At 46.1% G+C, this 27,300-nt stretch overlaps 1 protein-coding gene across 1 annotated transcript in view; it reads left to right on the forward strand.

The window, feature by feature from the left end:
• Positions 1-5,478: 5,478 nt before the first annotated feature.
• rnf17 (ring finger protein 17) overlaps positions 5,479-27,300 on the forward strand; it is a 236,879-nt gene continuing 215,057 nt past the window's right edge. Inside the window, exons 1-2 of the mRNA XM_085998300.1 lie at positions 5,479-5,672; positions 14,815-14,936. Coding sequence (XP_085854426.1) covers positions 5,603-5,672; positions 14,815-14,936 — 192 coding nt within the window. The 5' untranslated portion in view covers positions 5,479-5,602. The remainder of the gene's footprint in view (positions 5,673-14,814; positions 14,937-27,300) is intronic.

Raw genomic sequence — 27,300 nt, forward strand, 5'->3', positions numbered from 1 at the left:
TTGGAAAAGGCAGGCGTGTTACCCAAGGTAGATTGGAGCGAGTGGGCAACACCCATCATCCCGGCCATGAAGAAAACGTTGAATAATGATAAATCTGAAGAACAGAGAAAAATTCGCATTTGTGGGGACTTCAAGGTGACTGTAAACCCGGTCCTTCACACGGTACAGTATCCTCTTCCGAGGATAGAAGATATTTTTGCCTCACTATCCGGAGGGAAACGTTTCACCAAAATTGACTTGGCACAGGCATATCTACAGATGGAGGTTGAGGAGGCCTCTAAAAAGTATCTCACAATAAACACACACAAAGGCCTGTACCAGTACAATCGACTGGTTTTCGGAGTAGCATCAGCTCCAGCTATCTGGCAAAGAGCTATGGAGCAAGTCCTCCAAGGGATTCCGGGGACTCAATGCTACCTAGACGACATCCTTGTAACAGGAGAAAACGACAACGAGCACCTTGCCAATTTGGAGCAGGTGCTCACTAGACTGAGAGAACGGGGCCTACGAACAAATCGCCCCAAGTGCGAATTTTTCCAGAAACAAATATCATATTGTGGCCATATAATTAACGAGGAAGGGTCGCATAAGTCACCTGAAAAAATTGAAGCGGTCATAAAAGCCCCAGCACCTGAAAATGTCTCACAATTAAGGTCGTTCCTGGGATTGATAAATTACTATCATAAATTTTTACCGAACTTGTCAACTGTTCTGCACCCTCTTAATGCACTGCTACAAACGGGAGTAATTTGGAAATGGAGCGAAGACTGTAAACGTGCCTTCCATAAATGCAAAGGCTTGATCACGTCCAAGGAAGTGTTGGCTCATTACAACCCATCACTGCCAATCAGACTGGCGTGCGATGCATCCCTTTACGGCGTAGGAACGGTATTATCGCATAGATTCCCTGATGGCTCGGAGCGGCCGATAGCTTTTGCGTCACGCTCATTGAACTCAGCTGAGCGTAACTACGCCCAGATCGACAGGGAAGCACTCAGCCTGGTGTGGGGAGTGAAGAAATTCAGCCATTACCTACACGGACAAAAATTTACCTTGTTGACTGACCATCAACCCCTCGTCTCCATATTCAACCCTAAAAAGGGCATTCCCATTATGACAGCGCAAAGGCTACAGAGGCGGTCCCTTTTCCTAGGGGCACACCAATATTACATAGAATACAAAGGATCAAAACAGCATGGGAATGCTGACGGTTTATCGCGCCTACCGTTGCCAACGGTAGAAGAGGCACCTACAATGGACCCAGTGGAGATGTTCCACTCAACCATAGTGGAATGTCTACCAGTAACAAATTCTACCATTGAAAAGGAAACGAGAAATGACCCGACTCTCTCACGAGTCTACGATTTAACGGTGAAGGGATGGCCAGCACATGGCGAACCACTGTTGCCAGCATTCTCGCAAAGAAGAGAACAGCTGTCAGTGTGCCGAGGAACCTTGATGTGTGGATCCAGAGTGGTGATTCCACCCAAACTCCAGGATAAAGTGCTAAAGGAGCTTCACGAGGGGCATCTGGGTGGAGTGAAAATGAAGAACCTAGCCAGAGCGTTTGTGTGGTGGCCAGGTATCGATGGAGACATCGAAGAAATGACCAAGAGCTGTCTAGGATGCCAGAAGGTCCAAAACGCCCCACCACAAGCCCCTCTACATCCATGGGAGTGGCCCTCATCTCCATGGCAAAGGGTACATATCGACTTTGCTGGTCCATTTATGGACTCAATGTTCTTAATCGCGGTGGATGCACACTCCAAGTGGCCGGAGGTAATAAAGATGTCCTCCACCACCACGGAAAAAACCATCACAGTATTAAGGACCATATTTGCCAGGAATGGGCTGCCTGAACAGATCTGTTCTGATAATGGACTGCAATTTGTGTCCGAAGAATTCAGGAAGTTCTTAAAAAACAATGGGGTTAAGCACTACACGTCCGCCCCATACCATCCCACCACCAATGGATTAGCTGAAAGGTTTGTCCAAACCTTCAAGAAGGCCATAAAGGCCATGGGTAATGAAGACATAAATCTACAACATAAGGTAGATAACTTCTTGTTTGCGTACAGGAATGCAACACATGTGGTTACAAACCAAACTCCCGCCATGATGTTTTTCAATAGAAGACTAAGATGCCGGCTGGATTTGATCAAGCCAAACATCAGAAGGGACGTAGAGAACCGGCAATTTCAAGGCATGAATGAAAGGCCAACTAGAACCTTCCAGATAGGTCAACAAGTTTTGGCCCGGGACTACCGTACCAAGAAATGGCAGCCTGGAACTATTTGCACACGACTAGGACCGCTGATGTATACCGTGGACATTGGAGAAAGCATAATAAGGCGCCATGCTGACCAGATCATAGTCATCCGAAAAGGGACAACCTACACCACAACTCTATACGCCTAATGATGAAGCAGAGATACCCATAGTATCTACCTCCGATCCGGTGATACTGGAATCAGATGAAGCCGACACTGGCATTCAAGCCGAATCGACCTTGCCAAAAGAACCTACTACACCACCGAAAACTACTACACCACCGAGGCGTTATCCGGACCGAGTCAGGAAACCTCCAGAGAGACTGACTTATAATTGATTAACTGCAGCAAATGTGTAGATTATTGTTCTTGTAAACATGTTAATTAATGATTACTTAAAATGTTATGTACTAATTATCTAAAAGGGGAGGAATTGTAGTGTATGTACCTTTAAGAGCCCCTGTGTACTGTAATACCGGTAGTGACCACTCGGGTATATAAGCCTGTATAGTGTCTTGTATCTTTTAGTTCACCTCCAGACTTTGTTCAGTAAACACCTGTTAAACCAACTCCTGCATTCCGTGTCTCCATTAATACACGGATACAACAAATATTACTATTGAATCTGCTTCCACCACCCTTTCAGGCAATGCATTCCAGGTCACAACAACTCACTGTGTAAAAAAATGTTTCCTCATGTCGCCTCTCGTTCTTTTACCAATCACCTTAAATCTGTGTCCTCTGCTAACCAAGCCTTCTGCCACTGGAAACAGTTTCTCCTTATTTACTCTATTAAATATATTCAAGAAGGAGTTAGATATATTTCTTAAGGCTAAAGTGATCAAGGGATATGGGGAGAAGGCAGGGGCAGGGTACTGAGTTTGGATGATCAGCCATGATCTCATTAAATGCCGGAACAGGCTCGAAGGGCCGAATGGCCTACTCCTGCTCCTATCTTCTATGTTTCTTGAACTGTTCTAGTATTTGTGGTGATGGTGCTCTCACAATGAGGTTAGGTAGGGAATTCCAGGATAATGACCCAGTTATGGTTAGGGAGTGGCACTATATGCCCAAGTCTCAGGATGGTGGGAGTCTTGGAGGTGTCCCCACTACATTTGTGCTCTTGTCTTTCTTGGTGTCGGGGTTGTAGGGAAGGGAGGTGCTGTTGAAGTAATCTTGGTGAGTTGCTGCAGCGTATCCTGTAGATTGTATATACTGTAGCCACAGTAGAGGGGGTGGATATTGCCCACATTATTCAGATCAGACTGACCCTGGAAACTATAGCGGATTAGCGTTTGTCATGTTGCACAGAAAACTAAGCCTAATTCTTGTTGCACGTGTTTTCTGTAACTCTTGCTTCCTTCCACTCAAACATTCTTCAGTTAGAAAAGTATTTGTGGCGTGGAATGAATCAAACTTGAAAAATTATTGTTCACCACAGCAAATGGCACGTCACTTGATTCAAGAAACTCACAAGACACGTAACTCGGTGTCTAACTTTATGAGGTTCAAAGTCCACCCAAACTTAATGCTAAGAACAGCTCTTTCAAACCTCCAGACCCACAAAACACAAACCAGCAAATAAGAATTATAAGACCAAATGGGGCACAGTTTCGACAACCCTGCATTAGAGCACCAATCTGTGATTAGATATTATTTCTAACATCTTTCTTATAAATACCAAACACAACCATCTGAGATAAACTCACTTATAACCTGTAATGTCACATACTGTTTGGGGTTTCTTGAGAGTTAATTCAAATACTAAAGTAGTACATTTGTTGAACTCAGTTGTACTATGTCTAAAGTAGGAGTTTGGCAAATATAATGAATTCCAAATTGAGTCATATCTAGCACAAAGATGGTTGTGGTGATTGAAGGTCAATCATCACAGCCCCAGGACATCGCTGCAGGAGTTCCTCAGGGCAGTGTCCTAGGCCCAACCATCTTCAGCTGCTTCATCAATGACCTTCCCTCCAACATAAGGTCAGAAATGGGGATGTTCGCTGATGACTGCAGTGTTCAGTGCCATTCACAACTCCTCAGATAATGAAGCAGTCCATGCCCGCATGCAACAAGACCTGGATGACGTTCAGGCTTGGGCTGATAAGTGGCAGGTAACATTAGCGCTACAGAAGTGCCAGGCAATGACTATCTTCAACAAACGAGAGTCTAACCACTGCCACTTGACATTCAATGGCATCACTCTCGCCGAACCCCCCACCATCAACATCCTGAGGGGGGGGTCACCATTGACCAGATACTTAACTGGACCAGCCACATAAATACTGTGGCAACAAGAGCAGGTCAGAGGTTACGTATTCTGCAGCGAGTGTCTCACCTCCTGACTCCCCAAAGCCTTTCCACCATCTACAAGGCACAAGTCAGGAGTGTAATGGAATACTCTCCACTTGCCTGGATGAGTGCAGCTCCAACAACACTTAAGGAGCTCGACACCATCCAGGACAAAGCAGCCCGCTTGATTGGCACCCCATCTACCAACTTAAGCATTCACTCCCTCCACCACCGGTGTATTGTGGCTGCAGTGTGTACCATCTACAAGGTGCACTGCAACAACTCGCCAATGCTTCTTCAGCAGCACATCCCAAACCCGCGAACTCTTCCACCTAGAAGGACAAGGGCAACAGGCGCATGGGAACACTGCCACCTCCAAGTCACACACCACCCTGACTTAGAGGTATATCACCGATCCTTCATCGTCGCTAGGTCAAAATCCTGGAACTTCCTATCTAACAGCACTGTGGAAGTACCTTCACCACACGGACTGCAGCGGTTCAAGAAGGCGACTCACCACCACCTTCTCAAGGTCAATTAGGGATGGGCAATAAATGCTGGCCTTGCCAGCGATGCCCATATCCCATAAATGAATTTTAAAAAAACAAAGCAAATCCGATTTTACTAATGTGTAATGTATTGTAAGTATAATAATCTTTGGAAAATATCATTATTTTATATAAATGTTTGCTGATATGAATCATTACCAACTATTATAAAATGAATTATAAATTACACTAAGTGATGTATAGTATAAGAATATTTTCCTAGATGAGTTGGAAGTGTTTCTATTTTCAGTCCCACACAAAAAATCTTTAATAGTGAAATGCCCATTGGTGTTGGATAATTTTACTCCCCAAAACATTAACTAGACGCCTGTAACAAACAGAATCTTTAACAACTGTCAAAAACACAAGGCTCTTGGAGCATTGTGCCCTTCCGGCACTAACCTGCGCAAGTCCGGAAGAGGCGGTGCTGCATGTCCGCCTGTGTTGGGTGAACAGGCGGGAACTGGTTTATCACGAGGCAGCTGCAAAATGGCGGAGGGCGGTGGAAGGGCGACGAGGAACACTTGCTTACGCTGTCAGCGGCCGTTTCAGCTCCCTGGTGAGTATTGAAGTCGGTGGCTTGGATCAGTTTTTGGTTGCGACCGTTGAAGGGACTGGATTTCTGCGATCTCTTCTGCCGAAGAAATGTGAACAACCGGCCGGACCGGGAGAGGTGGGGACTGTCAAACGGAAGCGTTACCCGGATAGGCCAGGGTGCTTCGGGTTGGTTAAAGATTGTTGTTTGTAAATTTTCTCAAGTATCCTCCATTTGTCCTGAGCTAAGGCTCGGCATTTCACACCTCTTCCCCGATCCAGCTGGTCTTGCCTCTTGGTTACTGGAGTAAGAAGATCATTATTATGGTTTGCCAGTGTTTGGTGCCAAATACCGAGGTGGGTGGGATCGCAACTGGCCTATGCTATTTAGCGAGGTAGATGTGCTACTTCTCTGCTTGTAAAAGTAATACTGGCAGGTGATTGGTAGAATAGCAATGCAATATTCAGGATGGTGCCACCAATAATGCCTGTTAATGAGTTGTAAAAAATAAGAGAAATCTGAAATGGACACCAATGCTTGAAAAACATAGCAAATTAGTTAGCATCTGTAAAGAAAAAAGTCAGGTAGTGATATGGGTGTATAACCATCGGGGTAAAGAAAGAACTTATATTTATATAGTGCCTTTCTTGACCTCAGGCAGTCTCAAAGTGTTTTACAACCAATGTACAGCACTTTTAAAGTGTAGTCCATGTTCTAATGTAGGAAACGCAGCAGCCAATTTGTGCACAGCAAGTGTCCACAAACAGCAATGTGGTAACGACCAGATAATCTTTTGTTTTAGTGAGGTTGCTTAAGCGATAAATATTGGCCGGGAGAAATCCCCTGCTCTTCAAAATAATGGCATGGGATCTTATGTCCATCTGAGAAGGCAGACGGGGCCTCGGTTTGACGTCTCATCTGAAAGACGGCACCTCTGACAGTGCAGCACTCCCTCAGCAGTGCAGCACTCCCTCAGTAATGCACTGAAGTGTCCGTCTAGATTCTGTGCGCAAGTCTCCTGGAGTGGAATTTGAACCCACAACCTTGTAAAAGTTGGATAGCCAGTTGGTGAAGGATGGAATATCTTATTTACAGAGACACACATTACATACCGTGCACCCCCAAGATAAGCTCCTTCCTTTCCAAGCCTGCTCCCGTATATATTAATACTCACCCCCTGAATAAAATTAGCACCCTATTGATATACATCACCTGATTACAAGTAACACTTCTGACTCCGGCGAGAGTGCTACCGCTGAGCCAGGGCTAACACCTTGTGTTACAAATTTTACAATGCAAGTTCGACTTCTTGATTTGCTAACGTGCAATTATTCACAAAAAGGGAGAATGTTGAAAGTAAACGCGTCGCAACAGCAGTGAACTGCAATAAAAAAACACACATGGAACGGCGCAGAGTAATCCTTTTGAGTACTGAATGTCTTTTGGAAGTTGCACGTTTGTTAACTGCCAAAAATGTAATAGATACTGTCCTACGCTTCATGGCCCAGAAATTCGGGCCGGAGGCTTCCCGCCGGTGCAAGCCTCCGACCTGCACTTACCTAGCGTGCCGGCCGTTATGCTGTGGGCCCGCGTGGGATTCTGATCCTGGGCCTGCTCCAACTGCCGGCGCGCAGTGCTTGCGTATCCCAGGGGCGCAGTTAGTTCAAAGCATCCCCTGGGATCACGTGGGCCATGGAGAGCCAATGGTAGCAGGGAATGCCTGTTCATAAATTTTGACAGGAAGACCTGTCAAAACTATGAATACAATTCAGCCCCAAAACATAACTAAAACTTCAAATAATTTTTTTTTTAAAAATAACTAAATTACATCAAATAATTATTTTAAACAATTTAAATTTTTGAAAAAATTAATTACAGTTTCTAACGGGGCTAAAAATAAACTTACCTTTCTTTAAAGTATTTAAAAATAATAAACCTGTGGAAAAAATGTTTTAACTTTACTTAATTCACCACTTATACCTTGTTAAAAGCAGGCCCTTGCGACTGCTTTTTAAAAGTGTAACTGCTGGAGACTTACCCTCCCGGAGAAAGCTGCAAAAAAAACGGAAGTTCCAGGCGTACGTGCTGCCTCTCCAGCGCATGCGTTCGACCTGTGAACCCCTTTCCTTTAAGGGAACGGAAGTTCCGGTTTCCCGCGCATGCGCAGTGCATGCACGAAACCGGCACTTTTGTTGGGCCTACGCGTGAGTACCCAGCACGTACTCATCCGTGGGGACCCGAAGTTCTGGCCCCATGTCACAGATTTCTTCCCATAAGCAGACGCTATGTCACCAAAAAAACAGGAATTTAATTTTACTGCCCAATATGTGCTTTAATGTGATTGAGACCACTCATTGTGTGTACTAGATACTGTAATTTTACACATGACCTTAAATGTTTCTTCTATCTTCTGGAAGATTGACTGATTTTAAAAATTCTAGTTATACAGTGCCAATTGTAAACCACAAAACTGGTTTATTTTACAATGTATGAATGAACAGTTTTCAGTGAAATTCAATCTTGATTGCTCCTCTTAACATCCTAAATAATTTGCTCAGATTAGTCTGATTCAGATTTATTTTCACTATCCAAGTTAGTATTCACTGAATTAACTGGCTAACCGTTGGAACCAGAGAGATTGGCCGCGATTTTATCATTGGTGGCGGGGTGGGTGCGGGTCAGGTGGTTGGCCGGTCCCGGTCCCGCCTCTGCTTTCAGCCGGTAAAAATTTGCGATTTTGCATTGGGCAATTGATTCCCTGCTTGTGCACTCCCTTGGCCAATTACTGTTTTGGGTCTGGAACTCGCCTCGTCTGACGTCTGTGAACCAGCTGCATTTAAGGGGCCCATGCAGCCTTGGTTCATTCTCTCATTTTTTGCTTCTGGATTGACTACTCTGCTGACATGGCAACCTCAAGGGCAAAGGCCTCACCACGATTTGCTGATGACTCCCTTCATGCTCTTGTGGAGGGAGTCAAGAGGTTAAAAGGAGGTACTCTTCCCATCCTCTGGGAGGAAGAAGCCATCACAGCAGACCAAAGCTGTGTGGCTGCAAATTGCATTGGAGGTCAGCTTGATATCGATGTGCAGTCGAATCTGGGTGCAGTGCCGAAAAAGGTTCAATGACCTGGTCTGCTCAAGGAAAGTGAGTACAACATCACCATGACCCTCAATCTGCTCCTCATCTCTCATCACCAGCACTCTGCATTGTCAACCTACTCCTCCACGTCCCACTTTACCCTTGCATCTCTTGCACCATTAACCATCCCTCTCTATGTACACAATCACTTCACTATTCGACTAGGCTGCCCTCACTCACTATCACTGTTATGCAATGCCAACAACTAACAACGCACAGGGAGGGCCCTTGGTATTGGCACCTCACTCCATCTTTAGTCTCCTTCTAAGCATCTATGCTATGGCTTCTCTACACTCACTCCATCATTCTCACTCAAACTCCACTTGTGTCCCTCATTGCAGGAAAAAAGAGCCCACAATAAGAGGAAGAGGGCTAGGACAGGAGGAGGGCCACCTTCAATTGCCCATTTGACCAACGCTGACGAGGCTGCCCTTGAAATAATCAGAGATGAGGATCTGGAAGTGGGGGATGGTCAGACGGGCACAGCAGAGCAAGCTGGTGACAGACTAGATTTGCATCTCACATTTGCATTGCATGAGTGACTGATATGGCATCTGATGCTCATACAGATTGACTTATGATAATCTACACTATTCCATGTGCATGCTACATTAATATCACATGTGTAACTCATGCCTTTACTCCCCCACAGGACCATCGACAGCCCCCCTCCCCACTGTCCAGAAGGAAGAGCCGGAGCCAGAAGACTCCTCGGAGGAACCTGCAACCTCTGAGGGCGCAACATCAGCAGAATTAAGCACACCCAGCGCAGATACGCACACCTCGGTGGGACCTTCGGGAGGTAGAGTAGTGTTGTCAACTGGTGTATCACAGCTCACAAGTGAGCATCAGCAGATGGTGGAGACAGGGACAGCAGTGGAGAGTACCAGCACTGCTCAGCTGCATGTGGACCCTGTGCCTCTGGGTCCATCCAGAAAAAGAGCGGTGCTGGAACTCCAGGAACAGGTGCAGAAGTTTCTGGCAGGTTTTGTCTCCAGGGTTACTGCGAGTGTGGAGAGGATGGAGGAGTCCATCGCTAACATGAGCAGTGCCTTTGTGGAGGCAATGGCGCATGAACGCACCACCACGGAAAGGATGGCAACCTCCGTGGAAAGGCTGGCTACGGCCATGGAGGAAATAAATCGCCAGAGTCAGGAAAACATGGTGAATGTTTTGAACAGACTGACATCTCTGGAGGAGCAATGGGCAGCTATTGAGCAGAGAAACCAGAGCTTCATGGAAGTCCTCTGGAGTAGGACTGCCAGTGCAGAAACAGGCCCTCATGGACTCCCTGATGTGCAGCAAGGTGCTGTCAAGCCACTTACTAGCACTGAAGTGGGGCTGACCCATGAGAGGGATGTTGGTGGCAGGCAACAATGAAGTGGGGGCTCCTCTCCAAGTGCTCACACTCCCATGCCACTGAGTAGCCCTAGGTCAGAGCCCCACCAGAGTCCTCACCCAGCTGAGATGGGCGTCTCAGCCCCTGCACAGACGCAGGAGGAGCAGACTGTTGCCGAGCCCTCACAGGCTCGCAAACCCAGAGGACACCCGCCAAAGGTGTCGAAGCAGGAGCAGCATGAAAGTGAGCAAGGTGCCTCCACATCTGCTGAAGCCACAAGGGAAGCACGCATAAGAAGAAGATAAAGCACAAGTAGTCACTTGGGTGTTCTGTTCTGTTGTCTTTAATTTTTGACATTGTCATCCTTTTGTGAATGGATTAAACAGAAGTGATGTCAAACAGTTGAAGTTCTGGCCTATGTGATCTCAGAAATGGAAGTTCCACATTTAGGGCTCAGGGCGACTTGCATTTGTAATGATGGTGGTCATAGTGATAGGAACCCACAGATTCTTGTACATTGTGTATGGTGTGTTAAGAAGGTGCCAGCCACATTTGTTTGATTCGTCTACTTAAGCGAATCTGGCAAAGATTAGTGCATCCCTTGCATCACTGGCAGCAATGTACTTGCGTGCTGCTGGAACTGGCGCATCCTCCTCCTCCTCCTCATTTGAGGAGGCTATGCGCTGAGCCACTTGTTCCTCAGGCAGCTGCAAGTCACAATGCTGTGCGATGTTGTGCAGTGCACAGCAGACCACGACGATTCTGGAGACCCTGGCTGCTGAATACTGTAGGGCTCCACCTGATCTGTCAAGGCATCTGAATCTCATTTTCAGCAAGCCATTGGTTTGCTCGATGATGGATCAGGTCGAAATGTGGCTGGCATTGTAGCGTTCCTCAGCTTCGTTAGATGCCTTCCTCAACAGCATCATCAGCCACGTCTTCAGGGGGTAGCCCTTGTCACCAAGTAGCCACCCAGAAAGTTGGTTTGGCGGATTGAAGAGCAGAGGCACACTAGACTGCCGCAGGATGAACGAGTCATGGCAACTGCCAGGGAACTTGGCGCAAACATGCAAAATGTCCTTCCTGTGGTTACACACCAGTTGCACGCTGAGGGAGTGGAAGCCCTTGCGGTTGACAAACAGCTGGGTTGTGATGGGGTGTCCGAAGGGCCACATGTGTACGACGCCCTGCACCCTGGGCAAGCCTGCCATATTTGCAAAGCCAACTGCACGTGCGGTTACACTTGCTTGATCCGTCGAGAAGTGGATGTAGTTGTGCGCCTTGGCAAAGAGGGCATTGGTTACTAGCGTGATGCAAGTGTGCGGCCGACTGGGAGATGCCACTGATGTCTGCTGATGAACCCTGGAAGGTCCCTGAAGCAAAGAAATTAAGGGCGGTGGTGACTTTGACGGCCACTGGTAAGGGGTGTCCACCCGCTCCTCTAGGCTCCTGGTGTTGGTGCAGCATTGCGCAGATATCACTGACTACCTCTCGCGAAAGTCTCGGCTTCCTTTGGCACTGCTGCTCAGTCATGTTGAGGAAGGTCATCCTCGGCCTGTAAACCCTGTGTTGGGGATATCTCCTGCGTCAACGTGCATCCCTGTACTAATGCCTTCTGCCCTGTGCACCATCAGGTGGCTGAGCAGGAGGTTAGCGCTGCTGCTGTTGTGCCTGGCTGCGCCGCTGCTGCTGCGGCTGGTCTTCCTCCAAATCTGAGGACCAGGATGAAAGGAAATAAATGGTTCCCATACTGCTGGTAGATATCTCCGTTGAAGAAGCACTCAGTCAATGTGGGGAGAGGGTTTTCCCAGGAGGTCACAGTGGAGATGGATCTCTGCTTCACCACTTCCAAGACCAGTAGACCTGCAAAAAGTTTTCCAAAACCTGAAAAAACATTTCTGCCACCTGCAACTGATCCTTGTTGAGAGCTCCGTTTTTATGCTGGAGCTGCAGCTGTCAAGAAGGCAGCCACTTGTGCACCCGACACCATTAGCTGGTGTGGTTTGGGAACGGCGTGGAACACACAGAAAAGTGGTAAAACGGCTGTCAAAATGGCATTATCCAAGCAGTTAACTGCCTTAAGTGCCTATCCCGCCGCTTGGTGGCGGGACCGAACGGGAGCCAGGGAGCCTGCTTTTGGCAAAGTTGCATGGAGGCGGGTTGGCGGGATCGGAACCCGCCGTCATTTTTTGCTATTTTACCACCTGACCCATCTCCAAATCCGCTCCGCGTGCTGGCAAAATCGCTGCCATAGTTTCTATTCCAAACTTCTGCAGATTGTCTTGGCTACAGCTTGACAGGAAGCCAGAGATTTGAGCTCTGACCCTCCCTCAGCTCTCCATGTCGCAAAGTGGCTAGTTGAGCTAGTCAAATACCCCCCTCTTGGGTGTGGGTCCTTTAGCACTACCTGTTGCTAGTCTCAAAACAAATAAGGCCAGTTTTACATTGTGTGAATATCACTAGAATGTATTAATGAACCCCATTGTCTCAAACTGATCTGGCATGTGAGAAATACCATTCTTCTAGCCACTTAGTCCTGGCTACTGAGTCAAATATATTTTCCTAGATAGTAATGGAATTGTATCCCTTGTGTGCTGAATTTAACTTAATAGTGACATCTTGATATAAATTACTAAAATCCCTTCTAGACCAAATAGTCAAACATCTTGAAAGGCGATGCCCTGAATCGCCTTCCATTTCAAATGTTCATCCAATTTTCCCTTTTTTTAAAAAAAAAAAGGCTTCTCCCTGAACCACTTTCTGTGGCAAAGCACTCCACGTGCTTCAACAAACCTGTGTGTACAGAAATGTTTCCTTTTCTGAAAATGTTAGAGATAAATCTTGTATTATATCTCTTTTCCTTTACTGCTGCAATGGAAATAGTCCACAAGTATCTGACAACAATTGTTTCTCATTCCTTATAATCCTGGTGATTTTATGCACTCTATATGACTTTAATGTCCTTTTAGTAATGTGGTGACCAAAACTGCACACACAATTCTACCTGGTCTAACCAACATTTTGTACAAATATTTCATCACTTCTTTACTCGTGTACTTGATCCGGAATTTCCTGACCATGGTGTAAGAGCAGAGTTGTGCTGTTTTTTGTGTGGAAATTTGTGTATAACTGATTTACACCGGTTTTCTGCTGAAACATTGCTGTACACAAATTCCATCGATCATTTGTGCTACTCCCGAGTTACATCACTGAAGCCTCACTTGGCTCTTTAACGTAACTCTGCCTCCACGAAAAGCAAAGAACGCAAGTTTCCTGCATTTACGCGAACAGACATAAATTTACGTTCAACATTTTAGGTGCTGCAGGGCTCAAAGTCACAATTTCTGATACTTTATAGCGATGATTTTAGTGTTTCTTTTATTTCTCCTTACTGAAACCTGCACTGGAATTAATGCTTTTTTATGCCATCAGAATCTGTTACATTAAAAAGAAAAAAACATACACAGTTTTGTGTTCTTAAACATGCCATGCTTAATAATGTGGATAAATGGTAGTTCAATGACTTCAAATTTTAATTTTCATAACATCAATAAGATAGAGAGGCTCAGAGAAGGAAGATACTGTATATTCTGTGCTTTCTTTGGGACCTGATTGATTACGCTGATTTCTGCTTGCTTTAAATTGTTTTTTATATTCCAACGACGCAAGCTAATGCAATTCTGTGGACATTTCAATGTAAATTCCCGTCAGCAAGAAACTGGCATATATTTATTTCAGCATAATTTCTGCATAAGTGCGATCCAAGAAATTGTGGGTCAATATCCTTATTTATAAAACCCAAAATTCTATTGGAGTTTTTAACGTCTTTAGTGGCCTGCACTCGCACTTTTAGCGAATTATGTATTTGAACCTCCTTGTTCATTCACACTGTACAGTGTCTTTCCATGAAGTGTATACATTTTTGTTTTTCTCCTAAAATGTGTTATCTTAGTTATCCACATTAAATTGCACCTGCTGCCGGTTCTGTCCCTTCGGCTAACCTGTCTGTCTCTTATACAGTTCTTCCGCACTTAGCCACATTAGATTGCATTTTGCTAACGTGTCTGTCTTCCTGAAGTCTTTTGCTCATGCACGTTTTTTTTATTTGTTCTTGATGTCGGTGATGCTCTGAGCATGCAAAAACACTACTACACAGACAACAGTTAAGAGAAAGACCGGTGGTATAAGTTAGGAAGGGTGGTGCTCTTGGGCTTCTGGCATGTAGTGTAAAGACTCCTTTTAAATATGTGAGTGTTTTATTTGTTACGCACTTGATGTCTCAATGCTGCCTATTCCAGTCACAAATCAAGAATAAGTCCTCGATGTACAATCAAATGGAGGAGGAGGAGGAGGGGGAGATCTAACTTTCTATTATATATGGTAATGTGCGCCTAAATATTGTCATTATGCTGAAGTTTCAGTTTTTTTCAAAGAATTATGATTGACTATTTTTGTTTAAAGACATTGTGTAGCGGCATATTTTTGTTTAAATTGTAAGTGTGATGACGGGAAGGCGGGGGACTGTTTTAAAGGAGTTACTCTTCCTGACATTGTGAAGCAATGATTGGTACCTTGATCTTTAATCAACTGGGTGGTAATTATGCTTTCTCCTATAGGATTCAGTAAGCTATTGTTGGGGAAAATGAAACCATGCTCATTTCATATTTAATGTATGTTTTCATTTTACAGAATCGTCCAGTGCAATTCCAGAACATCTTCCATACTTGCTGCAGTGTGAGCATGTCTTTTGTGGGACATGTCTAAAAATGCAATGTATAAACTCTAACTCTATCATCTGTCTATTCTGTCAGGTATCTATTTTTTGTGGTTATTAATCCTTCAAATTGCTGTCATTTAAAATAAATATTGAGATTACTACTCTCCGAGGCTTCACCATTTCTCTACCATTGGTTTCCTATATTTCACTATATTGAAGTGATGTGTTCTCTGGTCTCTGAAACCTGTTCTGAACTAGACAACAATGTTGTGGGAGAGTTACCCAGGGAATAATTTTTTAGTTTGGATTTTTTCCCCTCTGAAAAGGCAACTAGTGACCACTATTTGCCTTCTGGTAGCAATATGGCTGAAATAGGTAGCTTATTAGAGTGAGAGACTCAAAGGTGTGCCATGAATATGCCTGTGCAAGATGTTGTTTCAGGGTCTTGCACCATTAGAGATCTCTCAGCCTTGGGACTTTCTTGCCATTTGACCCTAGTCCCACACCGTGTGGTTGACTCTTAACTGCCCCCTGAAGTGGCCTAGCAGTTGTAACAAGGTGGCCCACCTACTCAGGGCAACTAGGGATGGACAATAAATAGTCATCGAGTTATACAGCACAGAAAGAGGCCCATCGGCCCATTGTATCCGCGCCGTCCATCAAACCCTGTCTATTCTAATCCCATTTCCCAGCACTTGGTCCGTAGCCTTGTAAGCTATGGTGTTTCAAGTGCTCATCTAAATGCTTCTTGAATGTTGTGAGGGTTCCTGCCTCTACCACCCTTTCAGGCAGTGAGTTCCAGATTCCAACCACCCTCTGGGTGAAAAACTTTTTCCTCAAATCCCCTCTAAACCTCCTGCCCCTTACCTTGAACCTACGCCCCTTGGTTATTGACCCCTCTACTAAGGGGAAACGTTCCTTTCTATCTACGCCCCTCATAATTTTGTACACCTCCAATCAGGTCCCCCCCTCAGTCTTCTCTGCTCTAAGGAAAACAACCCCAGCCTGTCCAGTCTCTCTTCATAGCTGAAGCACTCCAGCCCAGGTAACATCCTGGTGAATCTCCTCTGCACCCTCTCCAATGCAATCACATCCTTCCTATAGTGTGACGACCAGAACTGCACACAGTATTCCAGCTGTGGCCTAACTAGCGCTTTGTACAGCTCCATCATAACCTCCCTGCTCTTATATTCTATGCCTCGGCTAATGAAGGCAAGTATCCCATATGCCTTTTTAACATCTTATCTACCTGTCCTGCCTTCAGGGATCTATGTACATGCATACCAAGGTCCCTCTGATCCTCTGTCCTTCCTAGGATCCTACCATTCATTGTGTATTCCCTTGCCTTGTTTGTCCTCCCAAAATGCATCACCTCACACTTTTCAGGGTTAAACTCCATTTGCCACTGTTCTGCCCATCTAACCATCCCGTCTATATCGTCCTGTAGCCTGAGGCTTCCCTCCTCGCTATTTACCACCACCAATTTTCTTGTCATCTGCAAACTTACTGATCATACCTCCTACATTCATATCTAAATCATTAATGCACACTACAAACAGCAAAGGACCCAGCACCACTGTGGTACACCACTGGACACAGGCTTCCAGTCACAAAAACAGCTTTCGACCATCACCCTCTGCCTCCTGCCACTAAGCCAATTTTGGATCCAATGTGCCAAATTGCCCTGGATCCCATGGGCTCTTACCTTCTTGACCAGTCTCCCATGTAGGACTTTGTCAAAAGCCCTACTGAAGTCCATGTCTACCCTCATCCACACACCTAGTCACCTCCTCTCAAAATTCAATCAAAATGGTTAGACATGATCTCCCCCTGACAAAGCCATGCTGACTATCCCTAATTAATCCCTGCCTCTCCAAGTGGAGACTAATTCTGTCCCTCAGAATTTTTTCCAATAATTTCCCTACCACTGATGTTGGGCTCACTGGCCTGTAATTCCCTGGTTTATCCCTACTACCCTTCTTGAACAATGGTACTACGGTAGCTGTTCTCCAGTCCTCTGGCACCTCCCCTGTGGCCAGAGAGGTTCTGAAAATTTGTATCAGAGCCCCTGCAATCTCCTCCTTTGCCTCACAGAGCAGCCTGGGATCCATCCTGTCAGGGCCTGGGGATTTATCCACTTTTAAGCTCACTAAAACCGTTAGTACCTCCTCCCTCTCAATACTAATTTGTTCAAGTATATCACACTCCCCCTGCCTGATTTCTATGCCTACATCACCCTTCTCCATAGTGAACACAGATGCAAAATATTCATTTAAAACCTCACCTACATCTTCCAGCTCTACACACAGATTGCCACTTTGGTCCCTAATGGGCCCTACTCTTTCCCTGGTTATCCTCTTGCCCTTAATATACTTATAAAACCCCTTGGGATTTTCCTTTATTTTGCCTGCCAGTATTTTTTCATGCTCCCTCTTCGCTCTCCTAATTTCTTTTTTAAGTACCCCCCTGCATTTTCTATACTCCTCTAGGGCTTCCACTGTTTTTAGTCCATTGTATCTGCCAAAAGCCTCCCTTTTTTTCCTAATCCATTCTTGTATATCCCTTGACTTCCAGGGTTCCATGGGCTTGTTGGTCCCACCCTTGACCTTTACGGGAACATGTTGGCGTTGTACTCTTTCCTTTCTGAAAGACTCCCATTGCTCTGATGTGGATTTTCCTACAAGTAGCTGATCCCAGTCCACTTTGGCCAGATCCTGCCTTCTCATATTAAAATCGGCCTTCCCCCAATTTAGAACCTTTATTTCCGGTCCATCCTTGTCCTTTTCCATGACTACCTTAAACCTCACCGAATTATGGTCGCTGTCACCAAAATACTCTCCTACTGACACTTCTACCACTTGCCCGGCCACATTCCCTAGAATTGGGTCCAGTACCGCCCCCTCTCTTGTAGGACTTTCTACATGCTGGCTCAAAAAGCGCTCCTGGATGCACTTTAAGAATTCCGCACCCTCTAAGCCTTTCACACTCTGACTATCCCAGTTAATATTGGGGAAGTTGAAATCCCCTACTATTATTACCCTATTATTTGTACGCTTCTCTGAGATTTGCCTACATATCTGTTCTTCTATCTCCCCGTGACTGTTTGAGTGCCTATAGTACACTCCCAGCAAAGTGCTTGCCCCCTTTTTGTTTTTAAGTTCTACCCATATGGCCTAGAGGAACCTGCTAAGATATCATCCCTCCTTACAGCAGTAATTGACACCTTGATTAATATTGCGACACCCCCCCCTCTTTTTACCCCCCCCCCCGTCTCGCCTAAAGATTCTATACCCCGAAATATTGAGCTGCCAGTCCTGCCCCTCCCTCAACCATGTCTCTGTAATAGCAACAATATCATACTCCCATGTGTTCATCAACACCTTCAATTCATCTGCCTTACTCGCAAGACTCCTTGCATTAAAACAAATGCCATCCAGACTTGCCATACTCCCTATTGCCAGCAACAGCCACATCTCGAGAATTAATCAAACAAAATAATTTTAACAAATCAGAGCACAAACAAAATAGCACAGCAATTAGCTGCTAAACTCCCAAACTTTAGAACAGTAACCTCAGTAAGTAGTATACATAGAGTCTTGTACTAAAAGTTTGTCGCACTCCAGAGCAAGCTTCAACAAGGTTCCTGGAGATGTTCTGTGTTGTATATCTCTTCCTCATTGTCTTACTGTTCTGTAGTCCCTAACGCTGGGTCTTGTATATCCTTTTATTATTTTTGATTTGCCCAGAAATCACCAGCAAATTCAATGCAGATAATGATGTGTATTTATGTTGCAACATTTTGTTTTGTTTATCTGTTTCTCTGACATGTATGTTCCAAAGTTATAAACATCAGTAGTTTCCTTTGTATATTGAGATGAGCGGATAGTCTCAGCTATACAAAGACTGTGGATGCGCAGTCAATTCAGGTTTTTGCTGTTGGACACCATTTGACCGCTTAGACAAGTCCCTTTGCATGTGAATGACTTTGAGGAGTACTTGTGTAGGTTAGCTTTTTTTTGATTCAGTGCTAATAGCTCCAAAGTTCATAAACAGCTTGCCGGTTTTAATTATTAAATAAAATAGTGGAAGTTATAACTTCTCTTTCAGGGGATTAAAACCTGAGTTGGGGGCGGGGACATCCGCGCATTAGTCTGGTGTTGCGTGAGCCAAGCTAACGCAAGCTTTCCTTTCAACACTTTTTTCTTTCCCCTCGTGCGGAGCCGCCCTGTGTCAAACTTGCCTGGTTGAAAAGAACGCCGTCAATGGAGAGAGAGAGAGTGCGTGCCACATGGTCTTGGAGGGGGCGGAGGAAATAACACTTTCCGGCACAGACACGATGGGCCGAATGGCCTCCTGTGCCGTAAATTTCTAAGGTTTGGCATAATTTGAACGGAGACTACCTATATCTCTTAGGGCCCTGCATCAATGTGCAGATACAGTGGCTACGAACCTGTGCCGATCGAGCAGTGGTGAATTGCCTCCCCGGCTTGTGTAGCCTATACGTGTTACTATAGCCACAAATGGACGAGTTTGAGCGCTGAGTAGGGGAAAGTCAATAAATATAAGGGCGTTAAAGGATAATGTGAGACAACATTGAAAAGAGTGGTTTAGAGATGAATGGTCCAGATGCATAAAGTGAGAGAAGATTGGACTATTGTGAATGTTGATATTGTTGTCCTGGTGACTCCACACACCCTCTTTCCTCCGGCCACCCCCCTCACACTCTTCTCCACCCCCCACCCCACCATCACCACACACATGGCTCGCTGATACACTCTGGTCAGATTTGTTGGTGGAATTTTCACTGCCCGGGCGATTCACCGTTAGTCCAGGTTTGGGGAGTGGTTTTAGAAACATTTCTGGATATCTTCTCGTAGAGTAAAACATTAAATTGCTGGTTTGCAACTTCTTCATGTGATTCCTGACGCAAAAAGCAAATCCATGTTGTTGTTCAGCAAAGGGCTTTTAATCTCAAGTGATGGGTTATTTTGCTTCATTGATGCTGGAATGTGTAACGACTCCCTTTCTACACGTAGAATCTGAGAGTTAAAAGACAAAATAGAGGCTGCCAAATGACTGACTTTGCCTGGTCATTTGAACTCGTCATTTGAACCCAGCGATTTGAACTGTTTTACATACACTGAAACTGTATATTACCCTTTTTATAATAATTAGAATAAAGCAGTTTATAAAGAGCTCAAATGTTTTAAGGGCAAAGGTTGTAATAATCTGGATCCCATGCGACTCTCCTTCAATATCTTCAGTCTTCTGAGTTAATAAAATAGATGAAGGTGTTATCATGATTTTCCTCGTACCTCAGACTCTGAGCCATGATGGATCAAACCTGAAGCGTACACTCTGTTTCTCTCTCCACAGATGCTGCCTGACCTGCTGAGTATTTTCTGTTTTTATTCAGATTTCCAGCATCTGCAGTATCTTATGTAAATTTAGAATTTAATAAATTCTTCTTTACGTAAGGTGTAATAGAGCTTTTAATAACTAATTCATTTTTATACAGAAAAAAATACTTGTTACAGGAGGTCCGTGGAATTTTTATAACACTGAAGGTGGGCCTCTGAAGCAAAAAGGTTGCGAACCCCTGGTTTACACCTAGAGTGTGATTTCCTAGCTTGATTAGCATATTTGAATCAATTTGAAGCTCAAAAACAGAGCATTTACATTATTCCAGACACTTGCATATAGAATAGACATGTTCAGTAAAGTGGTCACCCAATCTACATTTTGTCTCCTAGTATAGAGAAGACTGCACTGTGAGCAGCATACTAGATTGAAGGATGTACACGTAAATTGCTGTCACATGGAAACTGTGTTGGGACCCAAATATGAAACTTAATTAATTTTAGTGGCTTTAAAATGTACTAAAATTAAGATGTTTCAATATTTTGGATGGTTGTGACTTGTATTACTCCGGCTCAGGGTCATTGAGCTGGAGTGCGAGTTAGAGACACTCCGAAATATAAGGGAGGGGGAGGAATTTCTGGATAGTTTTATACAGAATACTGTCACACCCCAGAGGAAAGCACAAATTCAGGAAGGGGAGGCTGTGACTGTTAGGGAGCTGGGTAGCAGGAACTTAGAGGTCCTGCAGACACTGGTCCTGTCCAACAGGTAAATAACAACAGAAAATGCTGGAAAAACTCAGCAGGCCAGGCAACATCCGTGGAGAGAAAATAGAGTCAACGTTTCGGGTGAAAACCCTTTGTTAAGACTAAAGAAGCACAGGAAATGAAATAGATTAAGAGGCCAGGCTGGGAGAGAACAAAAGAGAAGAGACATTAAGAGGTATTCAAAATGAGAGAAGATGGTGATAGGACTAGTGGAGACAAAAGACGGCTCTAGATTAGGTGTGAAATGTGCTGGCAGAGTGGGAGACAGCTGCCATGTGGGAGAGAGAGAGAAAAAAGAAAGGGCGGGGGGGTGGGGAGGAAAGGCCAAAACAAAGGTGTGGATAAAAAATATAAGTAAAAATGTAATAGGGGCCAAGGTTATGATCTGAAATTGTTGAACTCGATATTGAGTCCGGAAGGCTGTAAAGTGCCTAATCGGAAGATGAGGTGCTGTTCCTCGAGTTTACGGTGAGCTTCCGTGGAACAATGCAAGAGGCCAAGGTCGGTGAGGTCCGAGTGGGAATGGGGCAGTGAATTAAAATGACAGGCGACCGGAAGCTCGGGGTCACCCTTACGGATTGAACGGAGGTGTTCTGCAAAGCGGTCACCCAATCTGCGTTTGGTCTCCCCAATGTAGAGGAGACCATATCGTGAGCAGCGAATACAGTATACTAGATTGCAAGAAGTACAAGTAAATCGCTGTTTCACCTGGAAGGGGTGTTTGGGGCCCTGGACAGTGGGAAGGGGGGAGGTATAAGGGCAGGTGTTACATCTCCTGTGCTTGCATGGGAAGGGGTGCTGGGGGTGATAGAGGAGTGGACTAGGGTGTCTCGGAGGGAGCGGTCCCTATGGAATGCTGAAAGGGGAGGGGAGGGGAAGATGCATTTGGTGGTGGGATCACTTTGGAGGTGGCGGAAATGGCGGAGGATGATCCATTGAATGTGGAGGCTGGTGGGGTGAAAGGTGAAGACAAGGGGAACCCTATCGTGGTTCCGGGAGGGAGGGGCTGGGGTGAGGGCAGAAGTGCGGGAGATAGAACGGACACGGTCGAGGGCCGTGTCAACCACGGTCGAGGGGAATCCTCGGTTGAGGAAAAAGGAAGACATGTCGGAAGCACTGGTGTGGGAGGTGGCATCGTCGGAGCAGATGCGGCGGAGACGGAGAAACTGGGAGAATGGAATAGAGTCCTTTCAGGAGGCAGGGTGGGAGGAAGTGTAGTCCAGGTAGCTGTGGGAGTCAGTGGGCTTGTAGTGAATGTTGGTCAATAACCTATCCCCAGAGATGGAGACAGAGAAGTCGAGGAAGGGAAGAGTCAGAGATGGACCATGTGAAGGCGAGGGAAGGGTGGAAGGGTATGATGTACTCGCTACCTGTGAGGACAAGGAGAAAGACTGCGGGGAGGACAGCCACAATGCAGACCAATGCACCGTGGTTCAGAGGGCTGTCCGGGGTGGGGGGGGATTCTATAATTAGGGTGATAGATAGCTTCCTCTGTAGCCAAGAACAAGAATCCTGAAGGGTGTGTTGCCTACCCGGTGCCACGGTAAGGGATATCTCGAGGTGGCAGGAGAGGAATTTGGAAAAGGAGGGGGTAAATCCAGTTGTCGTGGTCCGTGTTGGAACAAACAACTTTGGTAGAAACAAGGAGGAGGTCCTGCTGAAAGAATATCAGGAGTTAGGAGTGAAATTAAAAAGCAGGACCTTGAGGGTAGTAATCTCTGGATTATTGCCTGAGCCACGTGCAAATTGGCATGGAAACGGTCAGATCAGGAGAATTAACACGTGGCTAAAGGGCTGATGTGGGAAAGAGGGGTTCCTTTTCATGGGACATTGGCACCAGTACTGGGACAGAAAGGAGCAGGACCGATGGGACGAGCTCCATCTGAACCGGGATGGGACCCGTGTTCCAGTGGAAAGGGTAAATGGGGAGGTGGCAAAGGCTTAAAACAAATAAGACGGGGGTGGGGGAGGGATCTACAAGAAATGAAACCAGATTAAATATAAACAAAACGGGAAAGGAGAGCATAGGAAAGAGTAAAGTAAGGGAGGACATTGATGGCCAGGGAATAAATAGAGTTATAGAACAGGAGTTTAAAAAGGTGGTTAACCATAGAGTGAGAGGAAATCCTATTAAAAACGAGGTAAACTGTCTGTACAGCAATGCACAGTGTCCGTAATAAAACAGGGGAGCTGGAGGCAATCGTGCGTTGCGAGGAACCAGACATAGTAGGGATTACTGAGACATGGCTACAGAAAAATCAGGACTGGGAATTAAACATTGCAGGGTATAACATATTGGGAAAAGGGGAGGTGGAGTAGTTGTACTTATTAGGGGTAACATAATGGCAGTCGAAAAAAGTGACGCAGCTATCAGCAAGACAGAAATAGAATCCATGTGGATAGAGATAATAAAGGATTAATCACACTAATAGGGGTAGTCTACAGACCAGCTAATAGTGAAATATAGGTGGAGGAAGAAATATGCAGACAAATTAGGAAAATGAGTAAAAAACATAGATTAATAATGGGGGATTTCAACTACCCAGATATTAATTGGACAGAAGAGATAGATAAAGGGGATAAGGGAATGGAGTTCCTATAATGTGTACAGAACTCCTCCTTTCTAACCCAATATGTAAAAAGCCCAACAAGGGAGGATTCACTATTGGATCTAGTAATGGGGAATGAACCAGAGCAGATAAGAAGTAAAAGTAGGGGAACATCTAGGCAATAGTGACCATAATATAATACACTTTAAGATAATAATTGAGAAGGACATGGGTATGACCAAGACCAGGTTAATAGATTGGAGAAAAGCTGATTTTGAGGGGCTGAGAATAGAACTTGGGAAAATAAAATGGACAACAATATTGGCAAACAATGATGTAGAACAGCAATACGAAACATTTAAAATGATACTCAACAGAGTGCAGGAAAAATATATTCTGCTGATAAACAAGAACAAGCTAAACACTATTGAGACACCGTGGATGAATAAAACCATAAGGGAAAAATTGAGGGTAAGGAAAGAGGCATACATTAAGTACGTGGACAGCAGGGGCGAGCATGATGAGGGAGAATGTGAAGCGATTAGGTGAGTAGTCAAAAAATCAATTAGAAAGGCAAAGAGGAAGTATGAAATTAAATTATTAAGGAACATAAAACAAAATAGTAAAATATTTTACAAGCACATCAATTAAAAAAAGGAAGGTCAGGATGGGATTAGGGCCACTAAAGAATGGAGAGGATAATACCACAGGCAGCAATAGAGAGATGGCAGAGATATTAAATAATTACTTTTGCTTCAGTATTTACCAGGGAGATAGAACAGGTGGAGATGACGATCGGATGATGAAATTAGTAATGAGTTAGCTGCATTTAAAATAAAACGAGATATACTAAATAAACTAATGAAACTCAAGAGGATAAAACACCTGGTCCAGATGGATTACATCCATGCATTTTAAAAGAATCTAGGGAAGAACTAGCAGAGGCATTACTACACATATTTAGTAATGCGTTAGAAAAGGGTGTCGTGCCAGAGGACTGGCAGATAGCTAACATATAATACCTATATTTAAGAAAGGAGATAGAACATGTCCAGGGAACTATAGGCCAGTCAGCTTGACATCGGTGGTAGGAAAAATAATGGAATCCCTACTAAAAGGAGAAAATAGAAGCACATCTAGAAATGAAAAATATAAATAGCATGGATTTCAAAAGGGAAAGTCTTGCTTAACCAACCTAATTTTTTTAAGAGGTAACAGAGAGAGTAGACAATGCAGTAGATGTAATTTATCTAGATTTTCAAAAGGCCTTCGATAAGGTACCACATAATCAATCTATCTATATCTATAAAAGACCTCTTCTTTCTGTCTGTCTGTCTGTTCTCTATACGTTCGAAAGTTATAGAGCGTACCTACACGCGCGTCGCATCAAAAGAAAGCTTACGATTACGGACCGGTCATAGGCGTATTTACTTTTCCGTCAGACAAAAATCGTGCCCACAGTATCCAAAAAACGTTGAAAATTCCGCTCATTAAATGGGAAAAGTTCCGCTCATTTGCTCATTAGCATTGAGTGACGTGAAGGTTGACCAATCGTACGGTCGAGCGACCTGACCGTTGACCGACGGTTGACCAATCGCTGCGTCACGGGGGCGGGTTCATTGCGCGTGCGGGCGGGCCATCCTACAGTTGAGTGTTGAGTGACTTGACGATTGACCAATCCTACAGTTCAGTGACCTGACGGTCAACCAATCGGTGTGTGTGTGTGGCGGGCCTTATCATTCTGAACCGAGGTGAGTGGCCGCCATCTTGATTCTTCACGATTTTTTTTCCCCACTCTGTGTGTTAGGGAACTAAGGAAAATAACAATTTATTTGAGTTTTAAATTATACTTAGCAACAGTAGGAAATGAAGTGATCCCCTGCCCTTCGCCCGGAGGCTTGCCTACTTTGACGGCCATTTCGAGCGGCTGTGCCGGTGCCGGACGCGGCCTAGCAGCCCGGCAAGCCTGGGCCTTGAATTGCGGGCCGTGCCGGGAGCCGCCGCGCACAAAACTTCCCCGCGGCGTCAACAGCCCCGTCCCAGAGCCCGACCCAAAGCCATCAGGTGAGCGGCCGCGGCAGCCCAGTCTCTCTCTCACTCCCAATCTCTCTCTCTCTCACTCCCAGTCTCTCTCTCTCACTCCCAGTCTCTCTCTCTCTCTCTCCCAGTCTCTCTCTCTCTCTCTCACTCCCAGTCTCTCTCTCTCTCTCTCTCTCTCTCTCTCTCTCCAGTCTCTCTCTCACACTCCCAGTCTCTCTCTCACACTCCCAGTCTCTCTCTCACACTCCCAGTCTCTCTCTCACACTCCCAGTCTCTCTCTCTCACTCCCAGTCTCTCTCTCTCTCTCTCACTCCCAGTCTCTCTCTCTCTCTCTCACTCCCAGTCTCTCTCTCTCTCACACTCCCAGTCTCTCTCTCTCTCACACACTCCCAGTCTCTCTCTCTCTCACACTCCCAGTCTCTCTCTCTCTCACACTCCCAGTCTCTCTCTCACACACTCCCAGTCTCTCTCTCTCTCACACACTCCCAGTCTCTCACTCACACACTCCCCGTCTCTCACTCACACACTCCCCGTCTCTCACTCACACACTCCCCGTCTCTCACTCACACACTCCCCGTCTCTCACTCACACACTCCCCGTCTCTCACTCACACACTCCCCGTCTCTCACTCACACACTCCCCGTCTCTCACTCACACACTCCCCGTCTCTCACTCACACACTCCCCGTCTCTCACTCACACACTCCCCGTCTCTCACTCACACACTCCCCGTCTCTCACTCACACACTCCCCGTCTCTCACTCACACACTCCCCGTCTCTCACTCACACACTCCCCGTCTCTCACTCACACACTCCCCGTCTCTCACTCACACACTCCCCGTCTCTCACTCACACACTCCCCGTCTCGCTCCTTCTCCTTCCCTCTCTCTCTCTGTCTCTCTCTCCTTCCCTCTCTCTCTGTCTCTCTCTTTGCCCCCCAGTCTCTCTCTCTTTTCCCCCCAATCCCCCCGCGCTCTCTCTCTCTTCCCCCCCGCTCTCTCTCTCTCTTCCCCCCCCGCTCTCTCTTCCCCCCCCCCCCGCTCTCTCTCTCTCTCTCTCTCTCTCTCTTCCCCCCCGCTCTCTCTCTCTCTCTTCCCCCCCCCCGCCCTCTCTCTCTCCTCTTCCCCCCCGCTCTCTCTCTCTCCCCCCCCGCTCTCTCTCTTCCCCCCGCTCTCTCTCTCTCTCTCTCTTCCCCCCCGCTCTCTCTCTCTCTCCCCCCCCCTCTCTCTCTCTCTTCCCCCCCGCTCTCTCTTCCCCCCCCCCGCTCTCTCTCTCTTCCCCCCCGCTCTCTCTCTCTCACCCCCCGCTCTCTCTCTCTCACCCCCCCGCTCTCTTTCTCTCCCCCCCGCTCTCTCTCTCTCTCCCCCCCCGCTCTCTCTCTCTCCCCCCCGCTCTCTCTCTCTCCCCCCCCGCTCTCTCTCTCTCCCCCCCGCTCTCTCTCTCTCCCCCCCGCTCTCTCTCTCTCCCCCCCCGCTCTCTCTCTCTCCCCCCCCGCTCTCTCTCTCTCCCCCCCCGCTCTCTCTCTCTCCCCCCCCGCTCTCTCTCTCTCCCCCCCCGCTCTCTCTCTCTCCCCCCCGCTCTCTCTCTCTCCCCCCCGCCTCTCTCTCTCTCTCCCCCCCCGCTCTCTCTCTCTCCCCCCGCTCTCTCTCTCTCCCCCCCGCTCTCTCTCTCTCCCCCCCGCTCTCTCTCTCTTCCCCCCCGCTCTCTCTCTCTTCCCCCCCGCTCTCTCTCTCTTCCCCCC

This window comes from Somniosus microcephalus, chromosome 10 (assembly GCF_052327205.1).
Source record: "Somniosus microcephalus isolate GS21.2 chromosome 10, FLI_Smic_1.0, whole genome shotgun sequence".
Classification (NCBI taxonomy): Eukaryota; Metazoa; Chordata; class Chondrichthyes; order Squaliformes; family Somniosidae; genus Somniosus; species Somniosus microcephalus.